At 45.0% G+C, this 19,000-nt stretch overlaps 1 protein-coding gene across 1 annotated transcript in view; it reads left to right on the top strand.

The window, feature by feature from the left end:
• The window catches only part of HEATR6 (HEAT repeat containing 6), a 48,635-nt gene extending 30,950 nt beyond the window's left edge, over positions 1–17,685 (top strand). The window contains exons 15-20 of the mRNA XM_070932019.1: positions 2,660–2,794; positions 4,401–4,523; positions 8,942–9,066; positions 11,292–11,388; positions 13,994–14,198; positions 15,761–17,685. Coding sequence (XP_070788120.1) covers positions 2,660–2,794; positions 4,401–4,523; positions 8,942–9,066; positions 11,292–11,388; positions 13,994–14,198; positions 15,761–16,314 — 1,239 coding nt within the window. The 3' untranslated portion in view covers positions 16,315–17,685. The remainder of the gene's footprint in view (positions 1–2,659; positions 2,795–4,400; positions 4,524–8,941; positions 9,067–11,291; positions 11,389–13,993; positions 14,199–15,760) is intronic.
• The last annotated feature ends 1,315 nt before the right edge of the window (positions 17,686–19,000 follow it).

The raw sequence follows: 19,000 nt of genomic DNA, 5'->3' as shown, positions 1-19,000 counted from the left end.
GGAGGGCTCGGGACAGGGGTTGTTCCTCTGTCCTAGTCCTATTAGATCTCTCAGCGGCTTTTGATACCATCGACCATGGTATCATGCTGCAGCGGTTGAGGGGGTTAGGAATAGGGGGCACCGTTTTGCAGTGGTTCTCCTCCTTCCTCTCCGACCGCTCGCAGTTCGTGTTGGCAGGGGGGCAGAGGTCGACCTCGAGGCGTCTCGCATGGGGAGTGCCGCAAGGATCGGTCCTCTCGCCCCTCCTGTTCAACATTTATGTGAAGCCGCTGGGTGAGATCATCCGTGGTTTTGGGGTGAAGTGCCATCTGTACGCTGATGATACTCAGCTGTACATCTCCACCCCAGACCACCCCAACGATGCCCTTGATGTGATGTCTCGCTGCCTGGAGGCCGTGCGGGTCTGGATGGGGAGGAACAGGCTCAGACTCAACCCCTCCAAGACCGAGTGGCTGTGGCTTCCGGCGCCCCGATATAGTCAGCAGGTGCCATCGCTGACTATTGGGGGTGAATCTTTGCCCCCCACGGAGAGGGCTCGCAATCTGGGTGTCCTCCTGGACGCGCGACTGTCTTTAGAAGAGCATATGACGGCCGTGGCCAGGGGGGCCTTTTATCAGGTTCGCCTGATTCGCCAGTTGCAGCCCTTTCTGGATCGGGACGCCCTGCGCACGGTCACTCATGCCCTTGTTACTTCCCGGTTGGACTATTGTAATGCTCTCTACATGGGGCTCCCCTTGAAGAGCACTCGGAGGCTCCAACTGGTCCAGAATGCGGGCCGCGCGGGTGGTTATGGGCACAACCCACTATGCCCATGTGACACCCCTCCTGCGCGAGCTGCACTGGCTCCCGGTGGTCTTCCGGGTGCGATTCAAGGTGTTGGTTACCACCTTTAAAGCGCTCCATGGCATAGGACCCGGGTACCTCCGAGACCGTCTTCTGCCACCAATAGCCTCCCACCGACCAGTTCGTTCCCACAGAGAGGGTCTCCTCAGGGTGCCATCAGCCAAGTTATGTCGGCTGGCGACGCCCAGGGGGAGGGCCTTCTCTGTGGGAGCCCCAGCCCTGTGGAATGAACTGCCCCCGGAAATTCGTAAGATATCTGACCTCCGGGTGTTTCACTGCGCATTGAAGACCCTGTTGTTCCGCCAGGCCGGACTATCAATACAATAGTTTTAAATTGGGGTATTTAAATTTATTGGGGTTTTAAATTTGAGCCACTTATTTAATTATTTTAAATTTTATATCATTGTTTTGTCTGTGTTTTTAAATAGGCTGTACACCGCCCTGAGTCCTTCGGGAGAAGGGCGGTATAGAAATAAAATTATTATTATTATTATTATTATTATTATTATTATTATTATTATTATTATTATTATTACTATTACTATTATGGTATTATAGCAATAGCACTTAGACTTATATACCGCTTCACAGTGCTTTACAGCCGTCTCTAAGAGGTTTATAGAGTCAGCATATGGCCCCCAACAATCTGGGTCCTCATTTTACCGACCTCGGAAGGATGGAAGGCTGAGTCAACCTGGAGCCTGTTGAGATTTGAACTGCCAAATAGCAGGCAGCCGGCAGTCAGCAGAAGTAGCCTGCAGTACTGCATTCTAACCACTGTGCCACCATAGCCCCTTATAAAATATAAAATAATTATATTTTCTGTCCTCCGTTTTGTTTTTCTTTATTACTTATTTATTGTATGGTACATTCCCATCACATTTCAAATAAAAAGCACAAGAAACAAAAATATAAAATGTAAAATATAAAATATTACAAACGTATATCTACAGTTATAATGTTTTGCTTCGTTTATCGCAGCCAGGAAATTGGCTTTGGGTTGTTTTTTTTAAAATTTGAAACATTTTCTTCCCATCTCCAGTTGAAAAAGTGTTTTTTTAAGGTAGCTCAATTAACAAACAGTAGTAAAGAGGCCCCTATAAATCACAATGATAGAATAAAAATTCAACAGGAAAGGTAAATAAAGTAAACTTGACCTCCAGATCTTAATTTACTTGTTAGAAAGGGCAGCTGGAATGAAAAATAATTCAAAGGAAGGAAGTCAAAAGATAATGATCGCCTTTTGACTAAATTTGACACCTGATTGACTAATTTAAAATCAGTAGGAATCAAGTCTTGCCTTGAAAAACAATTTCTGGAGGAAGAGACGATGGACCAGTTCCTTTTTCTCAGCCCAACTCCCTCACAGGGTTGTTGCTGGGAAAATAGGAGGAGTAGAGATTATTCTTTACAGTATTTGTTGCCTTGAGTTATTTCTAATAATAATAACAGTGGAATTAAAAAACTAATCAATAAAATAAATAAAATACATGAATGACGGCAAGATGTGCTTTACAAACAATAGCCTTTGCTTTAATTCATTCATATCTTGATTAATAGTAAGAGCCATGGTGGTGCAGTGGTTAGAATGCAATATTGCAAGCTAACTCTGCCCACAGCCAGGAGTTCAATCCTGACTGGCTCAAGGTTGGTAAAATGAGGACCTAGATTGTTGGGGGCAATATGCTGATACCATAAAGCACTCAGAGGGTGTAAAGCACTATTGGGTGGTATATAAATCTCAGTGCTAGTGCTATTCATAAAAACATATCTCTCTGTAAATGAAACTGCCATGCTTCTCTTTTCCACCGCACAGGTTGTGACATTCTGGACAAGGATGCTGAATGGACCTTTACCAGCTGCCCTCCAAAATGCCGAGCACCCAACTCTCCAGACCAGCACATGTGATGCCCTCTCCTCTATTTTGCCCGAAGCTTTTAGCCGTCTCCCTGTAAGTACATGGCTAGGACCTAGTTTTGCAAATTCAAGATTTGAAAGCCATAAATAAATGTTGTTTCGTTTTGCTGGCAGAGATGCTTGCTGAGACTGCGAAGCTGGCAAAATGGCATAGAGTCATTTCATGTTGTGAACTATTGCATCTGTTGAGAACTATATTGCTTCTGGTGCCCCCTGCTGTAAGTGTAGGAGAAGAGCAGGCAGAGGTGGGGGGCGGAGTTAAGCAGGTCATCAGCTTTGAATTGTTACATTCCCACAAATGATCCAAGTCCATCCCTTTTGAATTCTGTTGACCATTATCTCATACAGATAGTCCTCTACTTACAACCGTTCATTTAGTGACCTTTGAAGTTACAATGGCACTGAAAAAGGGAGTTATGACCATTTTTCACACTTACCACCATTGCAGCATCCCCATGATCACGTGATCAAAAACCGCATGCTTGACACTTGACTCCTATTTACGACGGTTGCAGTGTCCAGGAGTCACATGATCCCCTTTTGCGACTTTCTGACCAGAAAAGTCAATGGGGGAAACCAGATTCACTTAAGAACCTTGTTACTAACTTAACAACTGCAGCGATTCACTTCTTGCCAACTTTGGCAAGAAAGGTCATAAAACAGGACAAAACTCACTTAACAAACGTTTCATTTAGGCAGTAGAAATTTTGGGCTCAATTGTGGTCGTAAGTCGAGGACTACCTGTATTGAACCTTATTGACTAGATTCTTGTGTATAGCTTGAGCAATAAATCATCTTAACTGCTACTTGATGGTATAGTCCTAGTTCTTTGCACCTGAGACTAAGTCGTTCTAAAAAGGGGACACTGCCAGTACTTTGCCTTCCTTTGGCACTGCCTCAGTTTCTACATTGAGCCTTTTAATTTACTCCTGTGATGAAACACGTTAGTAGATTGAGATTAATCTACTAAGAGCCACAGTGGTGTAGTGGTTAGAGTGCAATACTGCAGCTTACTTCTGCTGACTGCTGGCTGCCTGCAATTTGGCAGTTCGAATCTAACCAGGCTCAAGGTTGACTCAGCCTTCCATCCTTCCGAGGTCAATAAAATGAGGACCCAGATTGTTTGGGGCCATAGGCTGACTCTGTAAACCGCTTAGAGAGGGTTGGAAAGCACTGTGAAGTGGTATATAAGTCTAAAGGCTATTGCTATTGCAGTCTAACTGTGCCCACTGCTATGAGTTTGATCCTGACCGACTCAAGATTGACTCAGCTTTCCATCCTTCCAAGGTCGGTAAAATGAGGACCCAGATTGTTGGGGGCCACACGCTGACTCTGTAAATAGCTTAGAGAGGGCTGTAAAAGCACAGTGAAGCGGTATATAAGTGTTATTGCTATTTCAGTCTAACTCTGCCCACTGCTAGGAGTTTGATCCTGACCTGCTCAAGGTTGACTCAGCTTTCCATCCTTCCGAGGTGGATAAAATGAGGACCCAGATTGTTGGGGGAAATTTGCTGACTCTGTAAACTGCTTAGAGATGGCTGTAAAGCACAGTAAAGCGGTATATAAGTCTAAAGGCTATTGCTAAATGCTATTAAGTTTTGCAATGCTCAAGGATTGACTTCTTTCTGTTGTTGCTGCAGGATGACAAGCAGATCCTTTGCATCACAGTCCTTCTGGGACTCAGCCACAGTGAGAATCCTCTGGTGAAAGCCGCAGCTTCACGGGCGCTTGGAGTGTATGTTGTCTTCCCGTGCCTTCAGCAGGTAAAGCACCTGAGCTGGTTTTTGCTTTATCCGCCTTGCAAAACGAAACTTCCTCAGCCAACACCTAAACGGCGCCGTACCTGGAAAAAGAGGAATCTTGTTTTATAGCGCTGGAAAAAGTTTTCATTGTTTTACAGAGATTCTCAGTCAGCCAGATCATGGTTGCCCCAAAAGTGTTTTTTTTTCCCAAGAGGCAACGGGACTTTCTTGGTTTTTCTTTGAAGACATTTCGCTTCTCATCCAAGAAGCTTCTTCAGCTTTCTTTTCACTGTTTTGTAAAAGAGCAGTTGACATGATCTCTTCTCAGATCAGAGTGATGCTTATAGCCACTTTTTTTCCCCTCTGCACAAAACCCACTCAGCCCCGCAGATATTATTCACCATGTACAGGTCGTCCTTGACTTACAACAGCTCGTTTAGTGACTGTTCAAAGTGATAACGACACTGAAAACAGGGACTTATGACCATTTTTCACAGTTATGACCTTTGCAGCATCCCCCTGATCATGTGGTCAAAATTCAGAGGCTTGGCAACGGGTTCATACTTACGACCGTTGCTTTGTCCCAAGGTCATGTAATCATCTTTTGTGACCTCCTGACCAGCAAAGTCAATGGGGAAGCCAGGTTCACTTAATAATCCTGTTAGTAACTTGGCAACTGCAGGGATTCACTTAACAACTGTGGCAAGAAATGTCATGAGGCAAAATTCACTTAAGAAATGTCTCACTTAACTACAGAAATTTGGGGCTCAATTGTGGTCATTAGTCAAGGACTACCTGCACAGAATTTTTGCCACAGCATTTATTATTAAGATAATTAATTAATAATTATAACTTTAGAGCCACCTGACTTCCAATGTCTGTTCCTTAAAAATTAGAAAGAAACATAAAGAAGACTCCCATTTTTGTCTGGAAAAGATAATTATCTTATATCTATATAAAAAGGCTGTATGTATGTATGTTCCAGCATAACTCTGGAACGCCTTGAGCAATTTCAACCAAACTTGGTACACAGGTGACTTACTATCTGGAAACAAATACTGTGGGGATAAGACGTCCCTGGGGTGTGTGTGTCTGTGTGTATGTGTTCCAGCATAACTGTGGAATGCCTGGGCCGTTAAGGAGAGCAAGTACAGCGTCCTAGAATGGCAATTGTTTGTGATGTCAGTTCCTCTGGAAAGGCAGCCATGACATTCTCCCTCCAGTGGAGCAATGGGGAAGCACCTGATGGATTTGGGGCAAAGTGCCAGGATCGTAGATAGGGCGGGAAAGAGGAGTGCATGGGAGGAGGAAGAGAGAGGGCAGGGATGATGGGCATGGGAGTAGGGGGAAGAAAGGCTCCTCTCAATGGCTCCCTGTCAGACAAAGGCTTCGACGTCTATAAATACCCGGGCAATGCTGGGTTACCAGCTATATATAATAAAAACAAACAACAGGATAAGGACTCAGTATTTACCTTAGAGAAAAGTCTGAGAGAACTGGCTAGGTCTTCAGAGCCTTTTGGAATATCATTAGGGTGGGAACCCTATCCCAAAGGGTGTCCTATCCCAAAATGGGGGGGGGGAGAAATCCAGGCATTTAAATCTCTATTTGTGAGTGAAGTTTTTTTCCTCAGCAGATGGCAGCATCTAGTCAACCTTGGCTGGTCTCAAAAGTAATTGACAGACACCAGGGAACCTCAGGACAGTAGGCCAGATAAGGGAGTCGAAACATCTAGGAGAAAGCAGTGACAAACCACTTTTGAATAAACTACAGAAATGCATACCCACAACCACCTTGACTTTTACACTGTACAGTAGTGGCCAAAATTGTGGAAACCTTTTGGGAAAAGTGTATTTTCTAAAACTAGCTAATAACATCACTTTATTTTGAAGTGGTACCATAAAATTATATATCAGTGGAAAGATAATTTAATCAAGAATGTAATGCAGTAACTTTTATGAAGGATTTGCTATTAGAATAGCAGTTACAGTATAAAGAAGAAATTGAAACACGTAGAAAAAATGAGATATACAAAAATTATCACCATGCCAGTTAATAATAATAAAGTTTATTATCATTGTACGTGTATACATAGTATACCCATATAACGAAATTCACATAACACCCAGAGACCAGACCCGGCTCACATGACAATCCCCAGACGCCCCCCCCACCAAAAATTCCCCACCCCTAAAACCACCCAAGCATCCACACAACAGACCACGTAATGCTGTCCAACAGTTCACTGATGGTGGCCCTTTAGTTCATTGTTGAGTGCAATTATAGCTCTGGGATAAAAACTATTCAGAAAAAATGTGGTCCGAGTTTTAATTGTTCTGTATACTTAGTTGGGTAACCTTTAGCATGAATTATGGCCTTATAACATCTTCCCATGGAGTGAACCAAGTCTTTTAGTTCTGCAGCTGTTATCATGTGAAACCAAGATTGAACAATTGCTTCTATTAACTGGGTTTTATTGCTGGGTCACTTCCGACTAACAAGTTTCTTTAGTCAGCTCCATAGATTTTCAATTGGGTTAAGGTCTGGGCTATTCCCAGGCCATTCCAGCAGTGGAATAGGATTATCTTGAAACTCCAAAAAAAAAAAAAAAGTGATGTTATTAGCCATCAAACCTCAAAAATACACTTTTCCCAAAAGGTTTCCACAATTTTGGCCACTAGTGTAAGCACGAATCACGCTGAGTTGGGCAGCCTTATAAAGCTTTAAATGCAGGATCTCGGTTGGTCACCGGGACCAGAGGCTTAGTCTTCTGAGCTTTCGAACTCAATACCCCAACCGACACAACTGTTTAGTTGTCGATTGGGGTATTGATGGCCGGCTATTAAGTTGTTGCCTGTTGATTCTTCATGCATCTGCCAAGAGTTCCTTGTGCAACAGCCAGCGGCTTAAAAGCCACCTGTCAACACCCCAATGGACAATTAAAAATCCACACGCAACCAGGCACCACATAAATACGATAGAATAGCCCAAAAGCGCTAATTCTGATGAGAGAGAAATTCCAGCATGAGTCCAAAAGCTCGGAAGAATAAAACCTCTGGTCCCAGTAATCGGCCCAGATTAGATCCTGCAACATTATCTTTGGACATGTATATTTGCCTTCATTCATGAAAAGAATGAATGAGTGAATGTCTGTCTCTGGGGGGGTGGGGGGATGAAATAGCTTAGCAATTGCCGTAGAAATGGAATTGGGGGCAGTTTACAAAAGAAAGTCAGTTATGAAGCAAGAAAGGAGAGTCCAATAAGGGTGCGGTTCCGAAGAGCAGTGTGCAGTTGCTGTTTTGACCTAGCCTTCCCAAGAGCATGAAGCAGACTCCTTGTCTTAAGTTACTGTGAATTCTTCTCATTCATATCCAGCAAAGTCTTTCAAGGGAGAATTTACAGTCACAGACCTTATCTGGCTTGGAGAGCTGCCAGGCCCATATCTTCAAAACTTGGCAAGGAGTCGCAAACCAATTAAGCAAACTAATTGTCTCCTGCAAATTCTACTCCCCTTTCGCTCCTCTTTTATTCCCTCTGGGAGGGTCCATTCATCGTCCACCTGTGGCCTTACTCCCAAGTCGACCCTTGTTCTTTAGCTGTTCCCTTTGTCTGGCAACTCTGTGCATGCGCACACTGGGAACAGGCTCCAGCTGTTCATCTGTCTCACTGATGTCTGACTCCAAAGGCAGCTGATAACTGGGATAAGGCCCTGGCCCCCTCTTTGCCTCCGACACAGAGCCCTCATCAGAGCCTTCCCCAAACTCCAGGACTGGCCCATGTTCCTCCCCAACCTCCTCACTGTCCAAATCTGTTGCCAGATCCACTGGCTGCTGGCAAGCCAAAACATTTGCAAGGTTACTAGCAAATGCAGAAAAGCAATTAATGCACTGATAAGATTGTGATGAGGGTATGTATATGGTGCATAGAAGCGATTGCGGTTGATTCTTAAGTAGCTGTGATAGCAATGAAATGAAAAGTTTTTTCCAATGCACTTGCAACATCAGGGGATCAGACAAATTGGGCTACAGCTCATCTGTAATTAAACATTAGTAAAACTTGGGTAAGACAATACTGCTTCCTTAGAGGAGAAAGCACATTCTTAAAATTCAATGGTGTCAAGGAAGAAATTACACAGATACCTATGTTTCCCTGAAAATAAGACTGGGTCTTATATTAATTTTTGCTCCTAAAAACGCATTAGGGCTTCTTTTCTGGTTAGGTCTTATTTTGGGGGGAATACGTTACTAAAAATGTCCGTCTGGCTGACGATCTTAACTTGGACTTATTTCGGGGGTAGGGCTTATATTACGAGCATCCTGAAAAATCATGCTAGGACTTATTTTCCGGTTGGGGCTTATTTTTAGGGAAACACAGTATGTAGAAGACTATGTAGGAGGGGGGGAAATAACAATATATTAATGACCAATATCTGATCTTAGGATGTGATGTTTGTCGCTGACACAGCCAACACAATTCTGAATTCGCTCAGTGATAATTCTCCGAATGTCCGTGCCAAAGCAGCTTGGTCTTTGGGAAATTTGACAGACACTCTAATCATCAACAAGTAAGTTGCTGGTTTAGGATTATTTCTTCTTTCCTTTCCTTTCCTTTCCTTTCCTTTCCTTTCCTTTCCTTTCCTTTCCTTTCCTTTCCTTTCCTTTCCTTTCCTTTCCTTTCCTTCCCTTCCCTTCCCTTCCCTTCCCTTCCCTTCCCTTCCCTTCCCTTCCCTTCCCTTCCCTTCCCTTCCCTTCCCTTCCCTTCCTGTCCCAAGTTATGACAGGGCTAAAAAAAAAGGAACTTTGCAACAAATCCTCACATTTATGACTGTGGCGGTCTCTCAGTCACCTGATCGCTTTGCAATTGGGGCGTGTTGTCACTTGCAACAAGCAGAATTAATACTACACTGTATGGAAGGTGGAAGTAAAATCGTGAGTCCCAGTCACATGATTTTGCACTTACCGACTGAGTTGCCGGTCCAAATTGCGGTCAGCAAGTAAGGACTAGCTATGCAATTCATAACAATCCCGCAGCTTCAAAAATTCAACTTAAATAAGTTTCAAAGGGCTTGGACGATTTTTTTTTAATCTGACAGTATTTGGTGCCTTTTAACCAGGGGTGAAATCCAGCAGGTTCTGACAGGTTCTGGAGAACTGGTAGCGGAAATTTTGAGCAGTTCGGAGAACCGGTAGCGGAAATTTTGAGTAGTTCAGAGAACCGGCCAATACCACCTCTGGCTGGCCCCAGAATGGGGTGGGAATGGAGATTTTGCATTATCCTTCCCCTGAAGTGGGGTGGGAATGGAGATTTTGCAGTATCCTTCACCTGCTACGCTCACCAAGCCAAACCACAGCCATCAAGCCATGCCCACAGAACCGGTAGTAAAAAAAATTGGATTTCACCACTGCTTTTAACCCATATTAAGATAAATGAACTCTGAGGCAGAATGTTAGTACACTACATCATCATGAAAAAGGTTCTGTCTTGAGAAGTCAGTTCTTGTTTTATTTGTATTGAATGAAGTTACAGCAATGTTTCTCAAACTTGACAACTTTAAGAGATGTGGACTCCAACTCCCAGAATGCCGGCTGGGGACTTCTGAGAGTTGTAGTCCACACCTCTTAAGGTTACCAAGTTCAAAACCCACCAAGTTAGTGGACGGTTGCCTCAGTTGTGTGCTGTTTAGATTAGAGATCCCCAACCCCTAATTTGCAGACTGGCACTGGTCCGTGGCCCAGCATGGACCACGCGAGTGAAGCACCATCTGCGCACGACATCCAGGCAGTGTACAAAACCATGCCCCTCCAGTCCACGGAAAAACCACCATCCATGGGACTGGCCTCTAGTGCCCAAAAGGTTTGGGGCTGCTGGTCTAGACTCTAGGCCTGTTTTGTGTTTATCCAAATTGTCAAGAGGTACCTGAATTTTGGAGCTGCAACTTCATTTTTCAGCTATTTACTAACATATTTCATTTGGCCATAATCCAAATGACTCCTGGTGGCTTACATAATTTGGCGTTATTGAAAGAAGAACAGACTAGGAATAGAATAGAAATAGAAAGAATAGAATAGAATAGAATAGAATAGAATAGAATAGAATAGAATAGAATAGAATAGAATAGAATAGAATAGAATAGAATAGAATTCTTTATTGGCCAAATGTGATTGGACACACAAGGAATTTGTCTTTGGTGCACATACTCTCAGTGTACATAAAAAGACAAGATACATTCATCAAGAATCATAAGGTACAACTCTTAATGATAGTCATAGGATACAAATAAGCAATCAAATTATACTAGGAAACAATCAATATAAATCATAAGGATACAAGCAAGTAAGTTACAGTCATGCAGTCATAAGTGGGAGGAGATGGGTGATAGAAACAATGAGAAGACTAATAGTAAAAACATACAGAAGTATCCTGAAGGAAGGGAATGCACTCTGAGAGGCCGTTTTCAAATGAATACTATATCTTTCAACTGTATGCTGAAAGGGACAGAGGAAAGGGAATAAAAAGTCAAAGTCCCTGTATCAGATTTAGAGATTACCCATCTCACTCACAATGCCACATTTTTCTGATGTCTTCTCAGATAGGAACATGTTATTTTAAAAAAATGCTTTAATCTCTCCAAATCAAGCCCTCTTTAAAAACAAGGAAAGATACAAAAAGGAATAAATTGGAGGGGCTGCTTCAAGATGGACTCCTGTGGATATTTAATTTGTTTGGTATTTTTGATCCAGTTGGAGCTGTTTCTAATCTCTTTGTTTTTTTTTGTTTGGTGGGAAACAGGGAGCTAATGGGACAAAGCTTCCAGGATGAATTCTCAGACGTGTTACTCCTGAAAATGTTACGATCAGCAACTGAGGCATCGAAAGACAAGGATAAGGCAAGTATCTCAAAAGTTGCGCATGTGTGCTTGTAAATAGGCAGCAATGGAGGCACAGCTGAAAGGCACAGTTTGGCAGGCAAAGTTTGTCAAGTTACATATAAGTGGGTAAGTGCCAAGCAAAACACCAAGTGATTCAGTCAGGACAGAAAGTGTGTGATGAGATGGATTAACCTGTGAAGGGCAGAAAAATCAGAGTTAGTGTTGTGGCCTGCCAGCAGCCTGCGCAGATTGTTGCTGATCCCGACGATGAGGAGACTGTTGTGGTGTCGTGCCAGCAGCCTGTGCAGCCGGTGCTCGAGTCAGACAGCAAGGAGGCTGAAGAAGATGTGGTGCCAGAGGCAGGGATTCAGCCAGGGCCTTCAGACCCTCCAGAGGCTCCTTTAAGTACAGAGGACAAAGTGGAGGAGCCTCTTCTCAATGCACGGGCACGCAGAGCTGCCAAAAGGCAGGAGTGGCTCCTCAGGAGGAGGTCTCCTCGAGAGTAAGGCTTGGGGCTAATTGGCCACTCCCTTAGCCTATTTAAGTTTGCACACAGCTTCTAAAAAGCTGCAGGAAACAACGCATGTTCGCTCGAGGATCATTGAATCTGGATTTTCTTTGCAAACCTTGCTTCTGGGCTTTTTGCCAACTCTCGTAAGACTTTATCTTTCTGTGGAATTTCTGGCAGGTTGTTAAGGACGTTTTAGTTAACAGCCTGCATTTGTAAAAAACTACGTTTGGAAGTAAATTGAGTTTGGTTCATAGTTTGTGTGTGTGCTGCATTCTCTGGGCTCCGTAGCTGGGGCAGAACAGTTACTTATTTAAATGAGAAAGATTTTCATTGGAAAATGGACCTACCAGTGGTAGGCTTCTACTGGTTCGGCACGGTTTGGGCGAGCCGGTAGCGATGATGGTGAGCTGCGAGCGAACCGGTTCTCTCTGATGGTTAGGTTGGCCCTCCCACCTGCCCCTGTGTTATAGATACCTTTTATTTGGTTGTTTTTAGCCCAGATGAAAGGCGCGGCAAGCGGGTTGCCATGTCTCAGCTGTTCTGTAATACACTGCGCTTTCGCGGAGCGCAAGTTTGGCATGCACACGCATGAAACAAGTACGCGCGCGCAAAGCACGTGCATGATGCGAACCGGTGGTAACACCATTTGAAACCCACCACTGGGACCTACTGTGGGTTTTCTGTCTTCAGAGCCAGCTTGGTATAGCGGATAAGAGGCTGACTTAGAAACCAGGAGATTGTGAGTTCTAGTCCCGCCTTAGGTATGAAAACCGGCTGGGTGACTTCGGGCCAGTTACTTTCTCTCAGCTCGACCCACCTCACAGGGTTGTTGTGATGGGGAAAATAAGAGGAGGAAGGCGTTTTAGGCATGTTTGCCACCTTGAGTTACTTATAAAGGAGCCTGGTGGTGCAGCGGACTAAAGTGCTGTTAAGTAGCACTTAGCTGCCAGCTGCCTGCAATTACTGTGAGTTCAATTCTCACCAGGCTCAAGGTTGACTCAGCCTTCCATCCTTCTGAGGTAGGTAAAATGAGGACCCGGTTTGTGGGGGCAATAAGCTGACTTTATATAAAATAGAACAGCGCTTAGGGGGGGCCAAAAAGCCCTACTAAGCAGGTATATACAAAAGTATGAAGGCTATTGCTTAACACTTTGTAAGCCGCCCTGAGTCTCCGGAAAAGGGCAGCATATAAATCGAACTAATAAATAAAATTAAATAAATAAATAAAGTAAACTTGTGCCCCAGTTCTTAATTAATTTGTTAGAAAGGGCAGCCGGAATGGAAAATAATTCATAGGAAGGCAGTAAAAAGGTAACGATTGCCTTTTGACTAAATTTGACGCCTGATTGATTAATTTGAAATCAGTAGGAATCAAGTCTTGCCTTGAAAAACAGTTGAAGCCATTTTCTGGAGGAAGAGACGATGGGCCAGTTCCTCTCTCTCAGCCCAACCCACCTCACAGGGTTGTTGTGGGGAAAATAGGAGAAGGAAGGTGTTTTAGGCATGTTTGCCACCTTGAATAAGTAAGTAATAAAGGCAGGATAAAAATCAATCAATCAAATAAACATCAATATATAGCAGTGATGGCTAATCTTTTTGCCATCGTGTGCCAAAAGCGGGGGAAGTGCGGTGGGGTCACACGCACCTGTGCCCACATCCATAATTCTATGCGCCCCCCCCCGTGCTTCCCCCCCCTTTTGGCACGTGATGGCACGGTGGGCCCGGTAGTCCTGTTTTTTTGCTCTCCCCAGGCTCCAGAGCCTTTCTAGGAGGCTCTGGAGCCTGTTTTCGCCCTCCCGGAGGCTTGACGAAAGCCTTCAGACCCTGGGTAGGGCAAAAATACCCCCCCTCCCCCCCCCCCCCCGGCCGTAGTGCAAGAAGCCAACTAGGCCATACCCACCCTGGCCACGCCCACCCAGCAACTAGGCAGAGAACCCCTTGCTAAAGTTTTTGAAGCCCACCCCTGGTGTGGTATCATCCTATTGGTTCAGAGGTCCAAAAGGGCTGGAGCTACAGAGCAAGATGGATTCATGACATCGTTCAGTACCTTAAGGCCGGAGCAGATCTAGTTTTTACAGTCCAAGCAACGGACTTTTCCCATCTCTCTCTCAGGTCAAGAGCAATGCTGTCCGAGCTCTGGGAAACCTCCTTCATTTTCTCCAGCCGTGCCACATTGCCAATCCCAGATTCAGCCAACCCATTGAGGAAGCCATCCAGGCTCTGACTTCGACGGTGCAGAGTGATGCCACGATGAAAGTGCGTTGGAACGCCTGCTACGCCCTGGGAAATGTCTTTAAAAACCCTGCCTTGCCATTGGGTAAGTAAAAGCGACAGAGCGTTTTTAGGTTGAATGGGAGGGGAGGGGAGCGAAGGGGGGGATGGGAGAAGAGGACAGGAGAAATACTTTTGTCGAGATGTGGAGATTCTAGAAGAGCAACAAGGATGATGAGGGGACTGGAGGCTAAAACATATGAAGAATGGTTGCAGGAACTGGGTATGTCTAGTTTAATGAAAAGAAGGACTAGGGGAGACATGATAACCTCCCACTGACCAGTACGCTCCCACAGAGAAGGTCTCCTCAGGGTGCTGTCGGTTAGACAGTGGCAACTGGCGACCCCCAGGGGGAGAGCCTTCTCTGTGGGAGCACCTGCCCTCTGGAACGAGCTGCCCCCAGAGATTCGCCAGATTTCCGACCTCCGTACCTTCCGCCACGCCCTTAAGACGCTATTATTCCATCAAGCAGGGCTGGCCTAAAATATTATTTTAATGGGTTATTGTGTTTTAGATGATTGGCCAAACGATCTAATAATTTTACATTGTTTTTAACTTTTATATTGTTGGTTCTTATCTTGGCTGTACACCACCCTGAGTCCCTTTGGGAGAAGGGCGGTATAAAAATTTGATAAATAAATAAATAAACAGCATTCCAGTATCTGAGGGGCTGCCACAAAGAAGAGGGAGTCAAGCTATTCTCCAAAGCATCTGAGGGCAGGACAAGAAGCAATGGGTGGAAACTAATCAAGGAGAGAAGCAACCTAGAACTAAGGAGAAATGTCCTGACAGTTAGAACAATTAACCAGTGGAACAACTTGCCTCCAGAAGTTGTGAATGCTCCAACACTGGAAGTTTTTAAGAAGATGTTGGATAACCATTTGTCTGAAGTGGTGTAGGGTTTCCTGCCTAAGCAGGGGGTTGGACTAGAAGACCTCCAAGGTCCCTTCCAACTCTGTTATTCTGTATTCTATTCTATACTTTATTTGGCCAAGTGTGATTAGATACACAAGGAATTTGTCTCCAGCGCAGAAGCTCTCAGTGTACACGCAAAGCCATAGAGTAATGATAATCCTCATAATAACATAGGTAGTCCTCGACTTACAGCAGTTCATTTAGTGATCGCTCAAAGTTATAACAGCACTGAAAAAAGTGACTTATGACCATTTTTCACACCTACAACCATTGCAGTGTCCCCAGGGTCACGTGATCAAAATTCAGATGATTGTCAACTGGCTCACATTTATGACGGTTGTCGTGTCCCAAGGTCATGTGATCCCCTTTTGCGATCTAATGACAGGCAAAGTCCATGGAGAAGTCACTTTCACTGAACAACCATGATTCCCATAACAACTGCAGTGATTCCCTTAACAACTGTGCCAGGAAAAATCGTAAAATGGGTCAAACCTCACTCAACAATTATCTCGCTTAGCAACATAAATTTTGGGCTCAATTGTAGTTTTAAGTCATTTGGCCGTTTTTTGCTGGAAACTAACAAAACTATCACAAATTTCGTTAGAGGAGACATTTTAAAAGAAAGGAGCAATCATTGAATTCCTGATAAGCCTGGTAATTTATTTTTATTTTTACCTATTCTGAATTCTTTAGGAGAAGCCCCTTGGACCGGCAAAGCCTATGACGCCCTCACGTCGGCGGTCAAGTCCTGCAAGAATTTTAAAGTCCGCATCAAATCAGCCGCCGCTCTCTCCGTGCCATCTGAGAGGAGGCATTATGGGACTCCCAAGCAGTTCTCCCAGATTTGGGATGCGCTGGTGATCGCTTTGCAGCGGAGTGAGAACGCCGAAGACTTCTTGGAGTTCAAATACAGCGCTAGCCTCCGAATGCAACTCTGCCACGCTCTGCTTCGTCTGCTGAGCCTGGCCGAGGAGACGGACCTACCGGACATCAGAAGGACTGTGATCGAGCAGGGAGAAATAATTCGGGTTTATATGTTGCAGTATATGAAATCAGGAGCTGAAGGTGAGGAAGCTGGAATAGGAGAGACCATTCCTGAAAGGGACAAAATCCTGGAAAGGGCCATTGAGCACGTGAGAAGGGTGGAGGAAGCCTCTGAAGGCTGCCCAGTGAAAAGGGGGATGTTGGCTTACTTAGAGGACCTCTTGAAAACCCACAACTGTTCCACAGAATTCACCAAAGCTTAAGCTGGCAAGATAAAGAAGAAGCCAGGTGTTCTGACTTAGGCTTCCTGAGACAGTAAGAAGCACACAATTAGTCCCAAAACCCCTCTTTTTCTTTCAACGGCTGTGAATTCTGTTCATTCACAGCCCGTTATGAGTCACAAATAGTTTGTCAAGAGTCCGACGGACGTCTGCCACAGTCCTTTGGGATAAGGCTGATAAGCACCCACCTTTATTTCCCTTGACACACTGCCAAAGACCTAACTGGCAATTAGCTTTGCAAGGCCACACGGAGCACAGAGTCAAAACGGAGCTTCAGAATTTAAACCGACCAGCACAAAGAAAGTTGCTTCCTGCAAAGGCTCACGTGCCTTTGCTCCTCCTTTATGTCTTATGGGAGGGGTCAATCATCTCCAAGCCTTACTCCCAAGTTGCCTCTTTTGTCTTAAATGTTCTTGCCCTCTGGCAGCTCTGCGCATGCGCGCACTGGGAATAGGCTCCCCCTGTTCCTCTGCCTCTCTGATGTCCGACTCTGGAGGCTCTGGAGTCAGCACATAACTCCCAGATAGCCCTGGCCCCATCTTTGCCTCCGACGCAGAGGCCTCATCTAAGCCTTCCCCAGACTCCAGGACCTGCCCATGTTCCTCCCCAGCCTCCTCACTATTCGACTCTGCTGCCAGCTCCGGAGGCCACCAGCGGACCACAACACCAGGCCAGGCCTGTGCTTATTACGAACATCCCAAAAAGAAGATTAGAGAGGAAGACAACAAAGGGATCATCGTACCACTCAGCCACTGTCCTACCGAAGAATTAAAAAGTCCTTTTCGGTGGCTCCTTTCTCCTTTCCTTTTTAATCACAGGGACAGACTTCACAGAGCCCCTTTTAATATATTGTAAACATTTGCCTTACCAACTGCCTCATTTCCGAATAATTCACCCAAATAACATTAGCGAACGGCAGCAATTGGGGAAAGGATATGGTGGCTCAGTGGCTAAGACGCTGAGCTTGTCGATCGAAAGGTCGGCAGTTCAGCGGTTCGAGTCCCTAGTGCCGCGTAACGGGGTGAGCTCCTGTGACTTGTCCCAGCTTCTGCCAACCTAGCAGTTCGAAAGCAGGTAAAAAAATGCGAATAGAAAAATAGGGACCACCTTTGGTGGGAAGGGAACAGTGTTCCGTGCGCCTTTGGCGTTTAGTCATGCTGGCCACATGACCACGGAGACGTCTTTGGACAGCGCTGGCTCTTTGGCTTTGAAACGGAGATGAGCACCGCCCCCTAGAGTCAGGAATGACTAGCACATATGTGCGAGGGGAACCTTTAAAATGAAGAAAAAAAAAATCAAGGAGCCCTATATTAACATTCTCTAAAAATATCATTTTATTCCAATGAAGATTAATAAATTACTCGGTTCTAAACATGTTTCCTTTTGCCTTCCTTATTTATCTTTTATTTATCTTTTTTTACTCTTATTTATCTTTTCACCCTTACTCTGAAGATTAGGAGAAGGTGGTCTAAAGTGTTGGGGAGAAGGGTTTCCTCTCTCCATTTGTCATGAATGCATCTTGTCCTATTTTCAGATAGATTTAATTTAATTTAATTTAATTTAATTAATTAAATTTATATGCCGCCCCTCTCCGAAGACTCAGGGCGGCTCACAATACATTTTAAAAAATAATTATTAAAAAAAACATTGAAAAATTAAAAACATTAAAAACTCATTCACGCCATTCATGGCCGGATCTCGCCAGATCACAAGAGCGAGATCAACGGCCCAGGCCTGCTGGAAAAGCCAGGTCTTCACCGCTTTTCGGAAGGCCAATAGGGTGGGGATGGTCCGGACCTCAGAAGGTAACTGGTTCCAGAGAGCCGGGGCAGCCACAGAGAAGGCCCTCCCCCGCGGGCCCGCCAGCCGGCATTGTTTAGTTGACGGGACCCGGAGGAGACCAACTCTGTGGGATCTTACCGGTCACTGGGAGCTATGCGGCAGAAGGCGGTCTCGAAGATAACCTGGCCCTGAGCCATGTAGGGCTTTAAAGGTAATAACCAACACCTTGAATTGTGACCGGAGACCAATAGGGAGCCAGTGCAGCTCGCAGAGAATTGGTGTAATGTGGGTGTACCTAGGTGCACCCACGACAGCTTGCGTGGCTGCGTTCTGGACCAACTGTAGTCTCCGAACACTCTTCAAGGGTAGCCCCATGTAGAGTGCGTTGTAATAATCTAACCGTGAGGTGACAAGGGCATGAGTGACTGAGGAGAGCCTCCCGATCCAAGTAGGGTCGCAATTGGTGCACCAGGCGAACCTGTGCAAAGGTCCCCCTAGCCACAGCTGTCAGATGTTGCTCTAATCTTAGCTGTGAGTCTAGGAGGACACCCAAATTGCGAGCCCATTCTGAGGGGGACAATTTCTTCACCCCGCCCCCAGAACCAAGGATGGACAATCAACATAGGAGGCAATAACCACAGCCACTCAATCTTGTCTGGGTTAAGTCTGTTAAGTTAAGATGCCTGTTCCCAATTTAAAATGGCAAACTGATAGCAATAGAAAAGGATATTTGTAGCTCAGCATTGAACAGTAGAGTCCTTGGTGCTCTCCGAGCTTATTTATTTATTTATTGGTTCGATTTATATGCCGCCCTTCTCCGGAGACTCAGGGCGGCTTACAATGCGTTAAGCAATAGCCTTCATACTTTTGTATATGTTGTCACCAC

This window comes from Pituophis catenifer, unplaced genomic scaffold (assembly GCF_029215685.1).
Source record: "Pituophis catenifer annectens isolate HBS135680 unplaced genomic scaffold, rPitCat1.0.hap2 SCAF_1, whole genome shotgun sequence".
Classification (NCBI taxonomy): domain Eukaryota; kingdom Metazoa; phylum Chordata; class Lepidosauria; order Squamata; family Colubridae; genus Pituophis; species Pituophis catenifer.
Note: the sequence above shows the minus strand (reverse complement) of the source record. Positions and strands in the feature narration are given on the sequence as shown.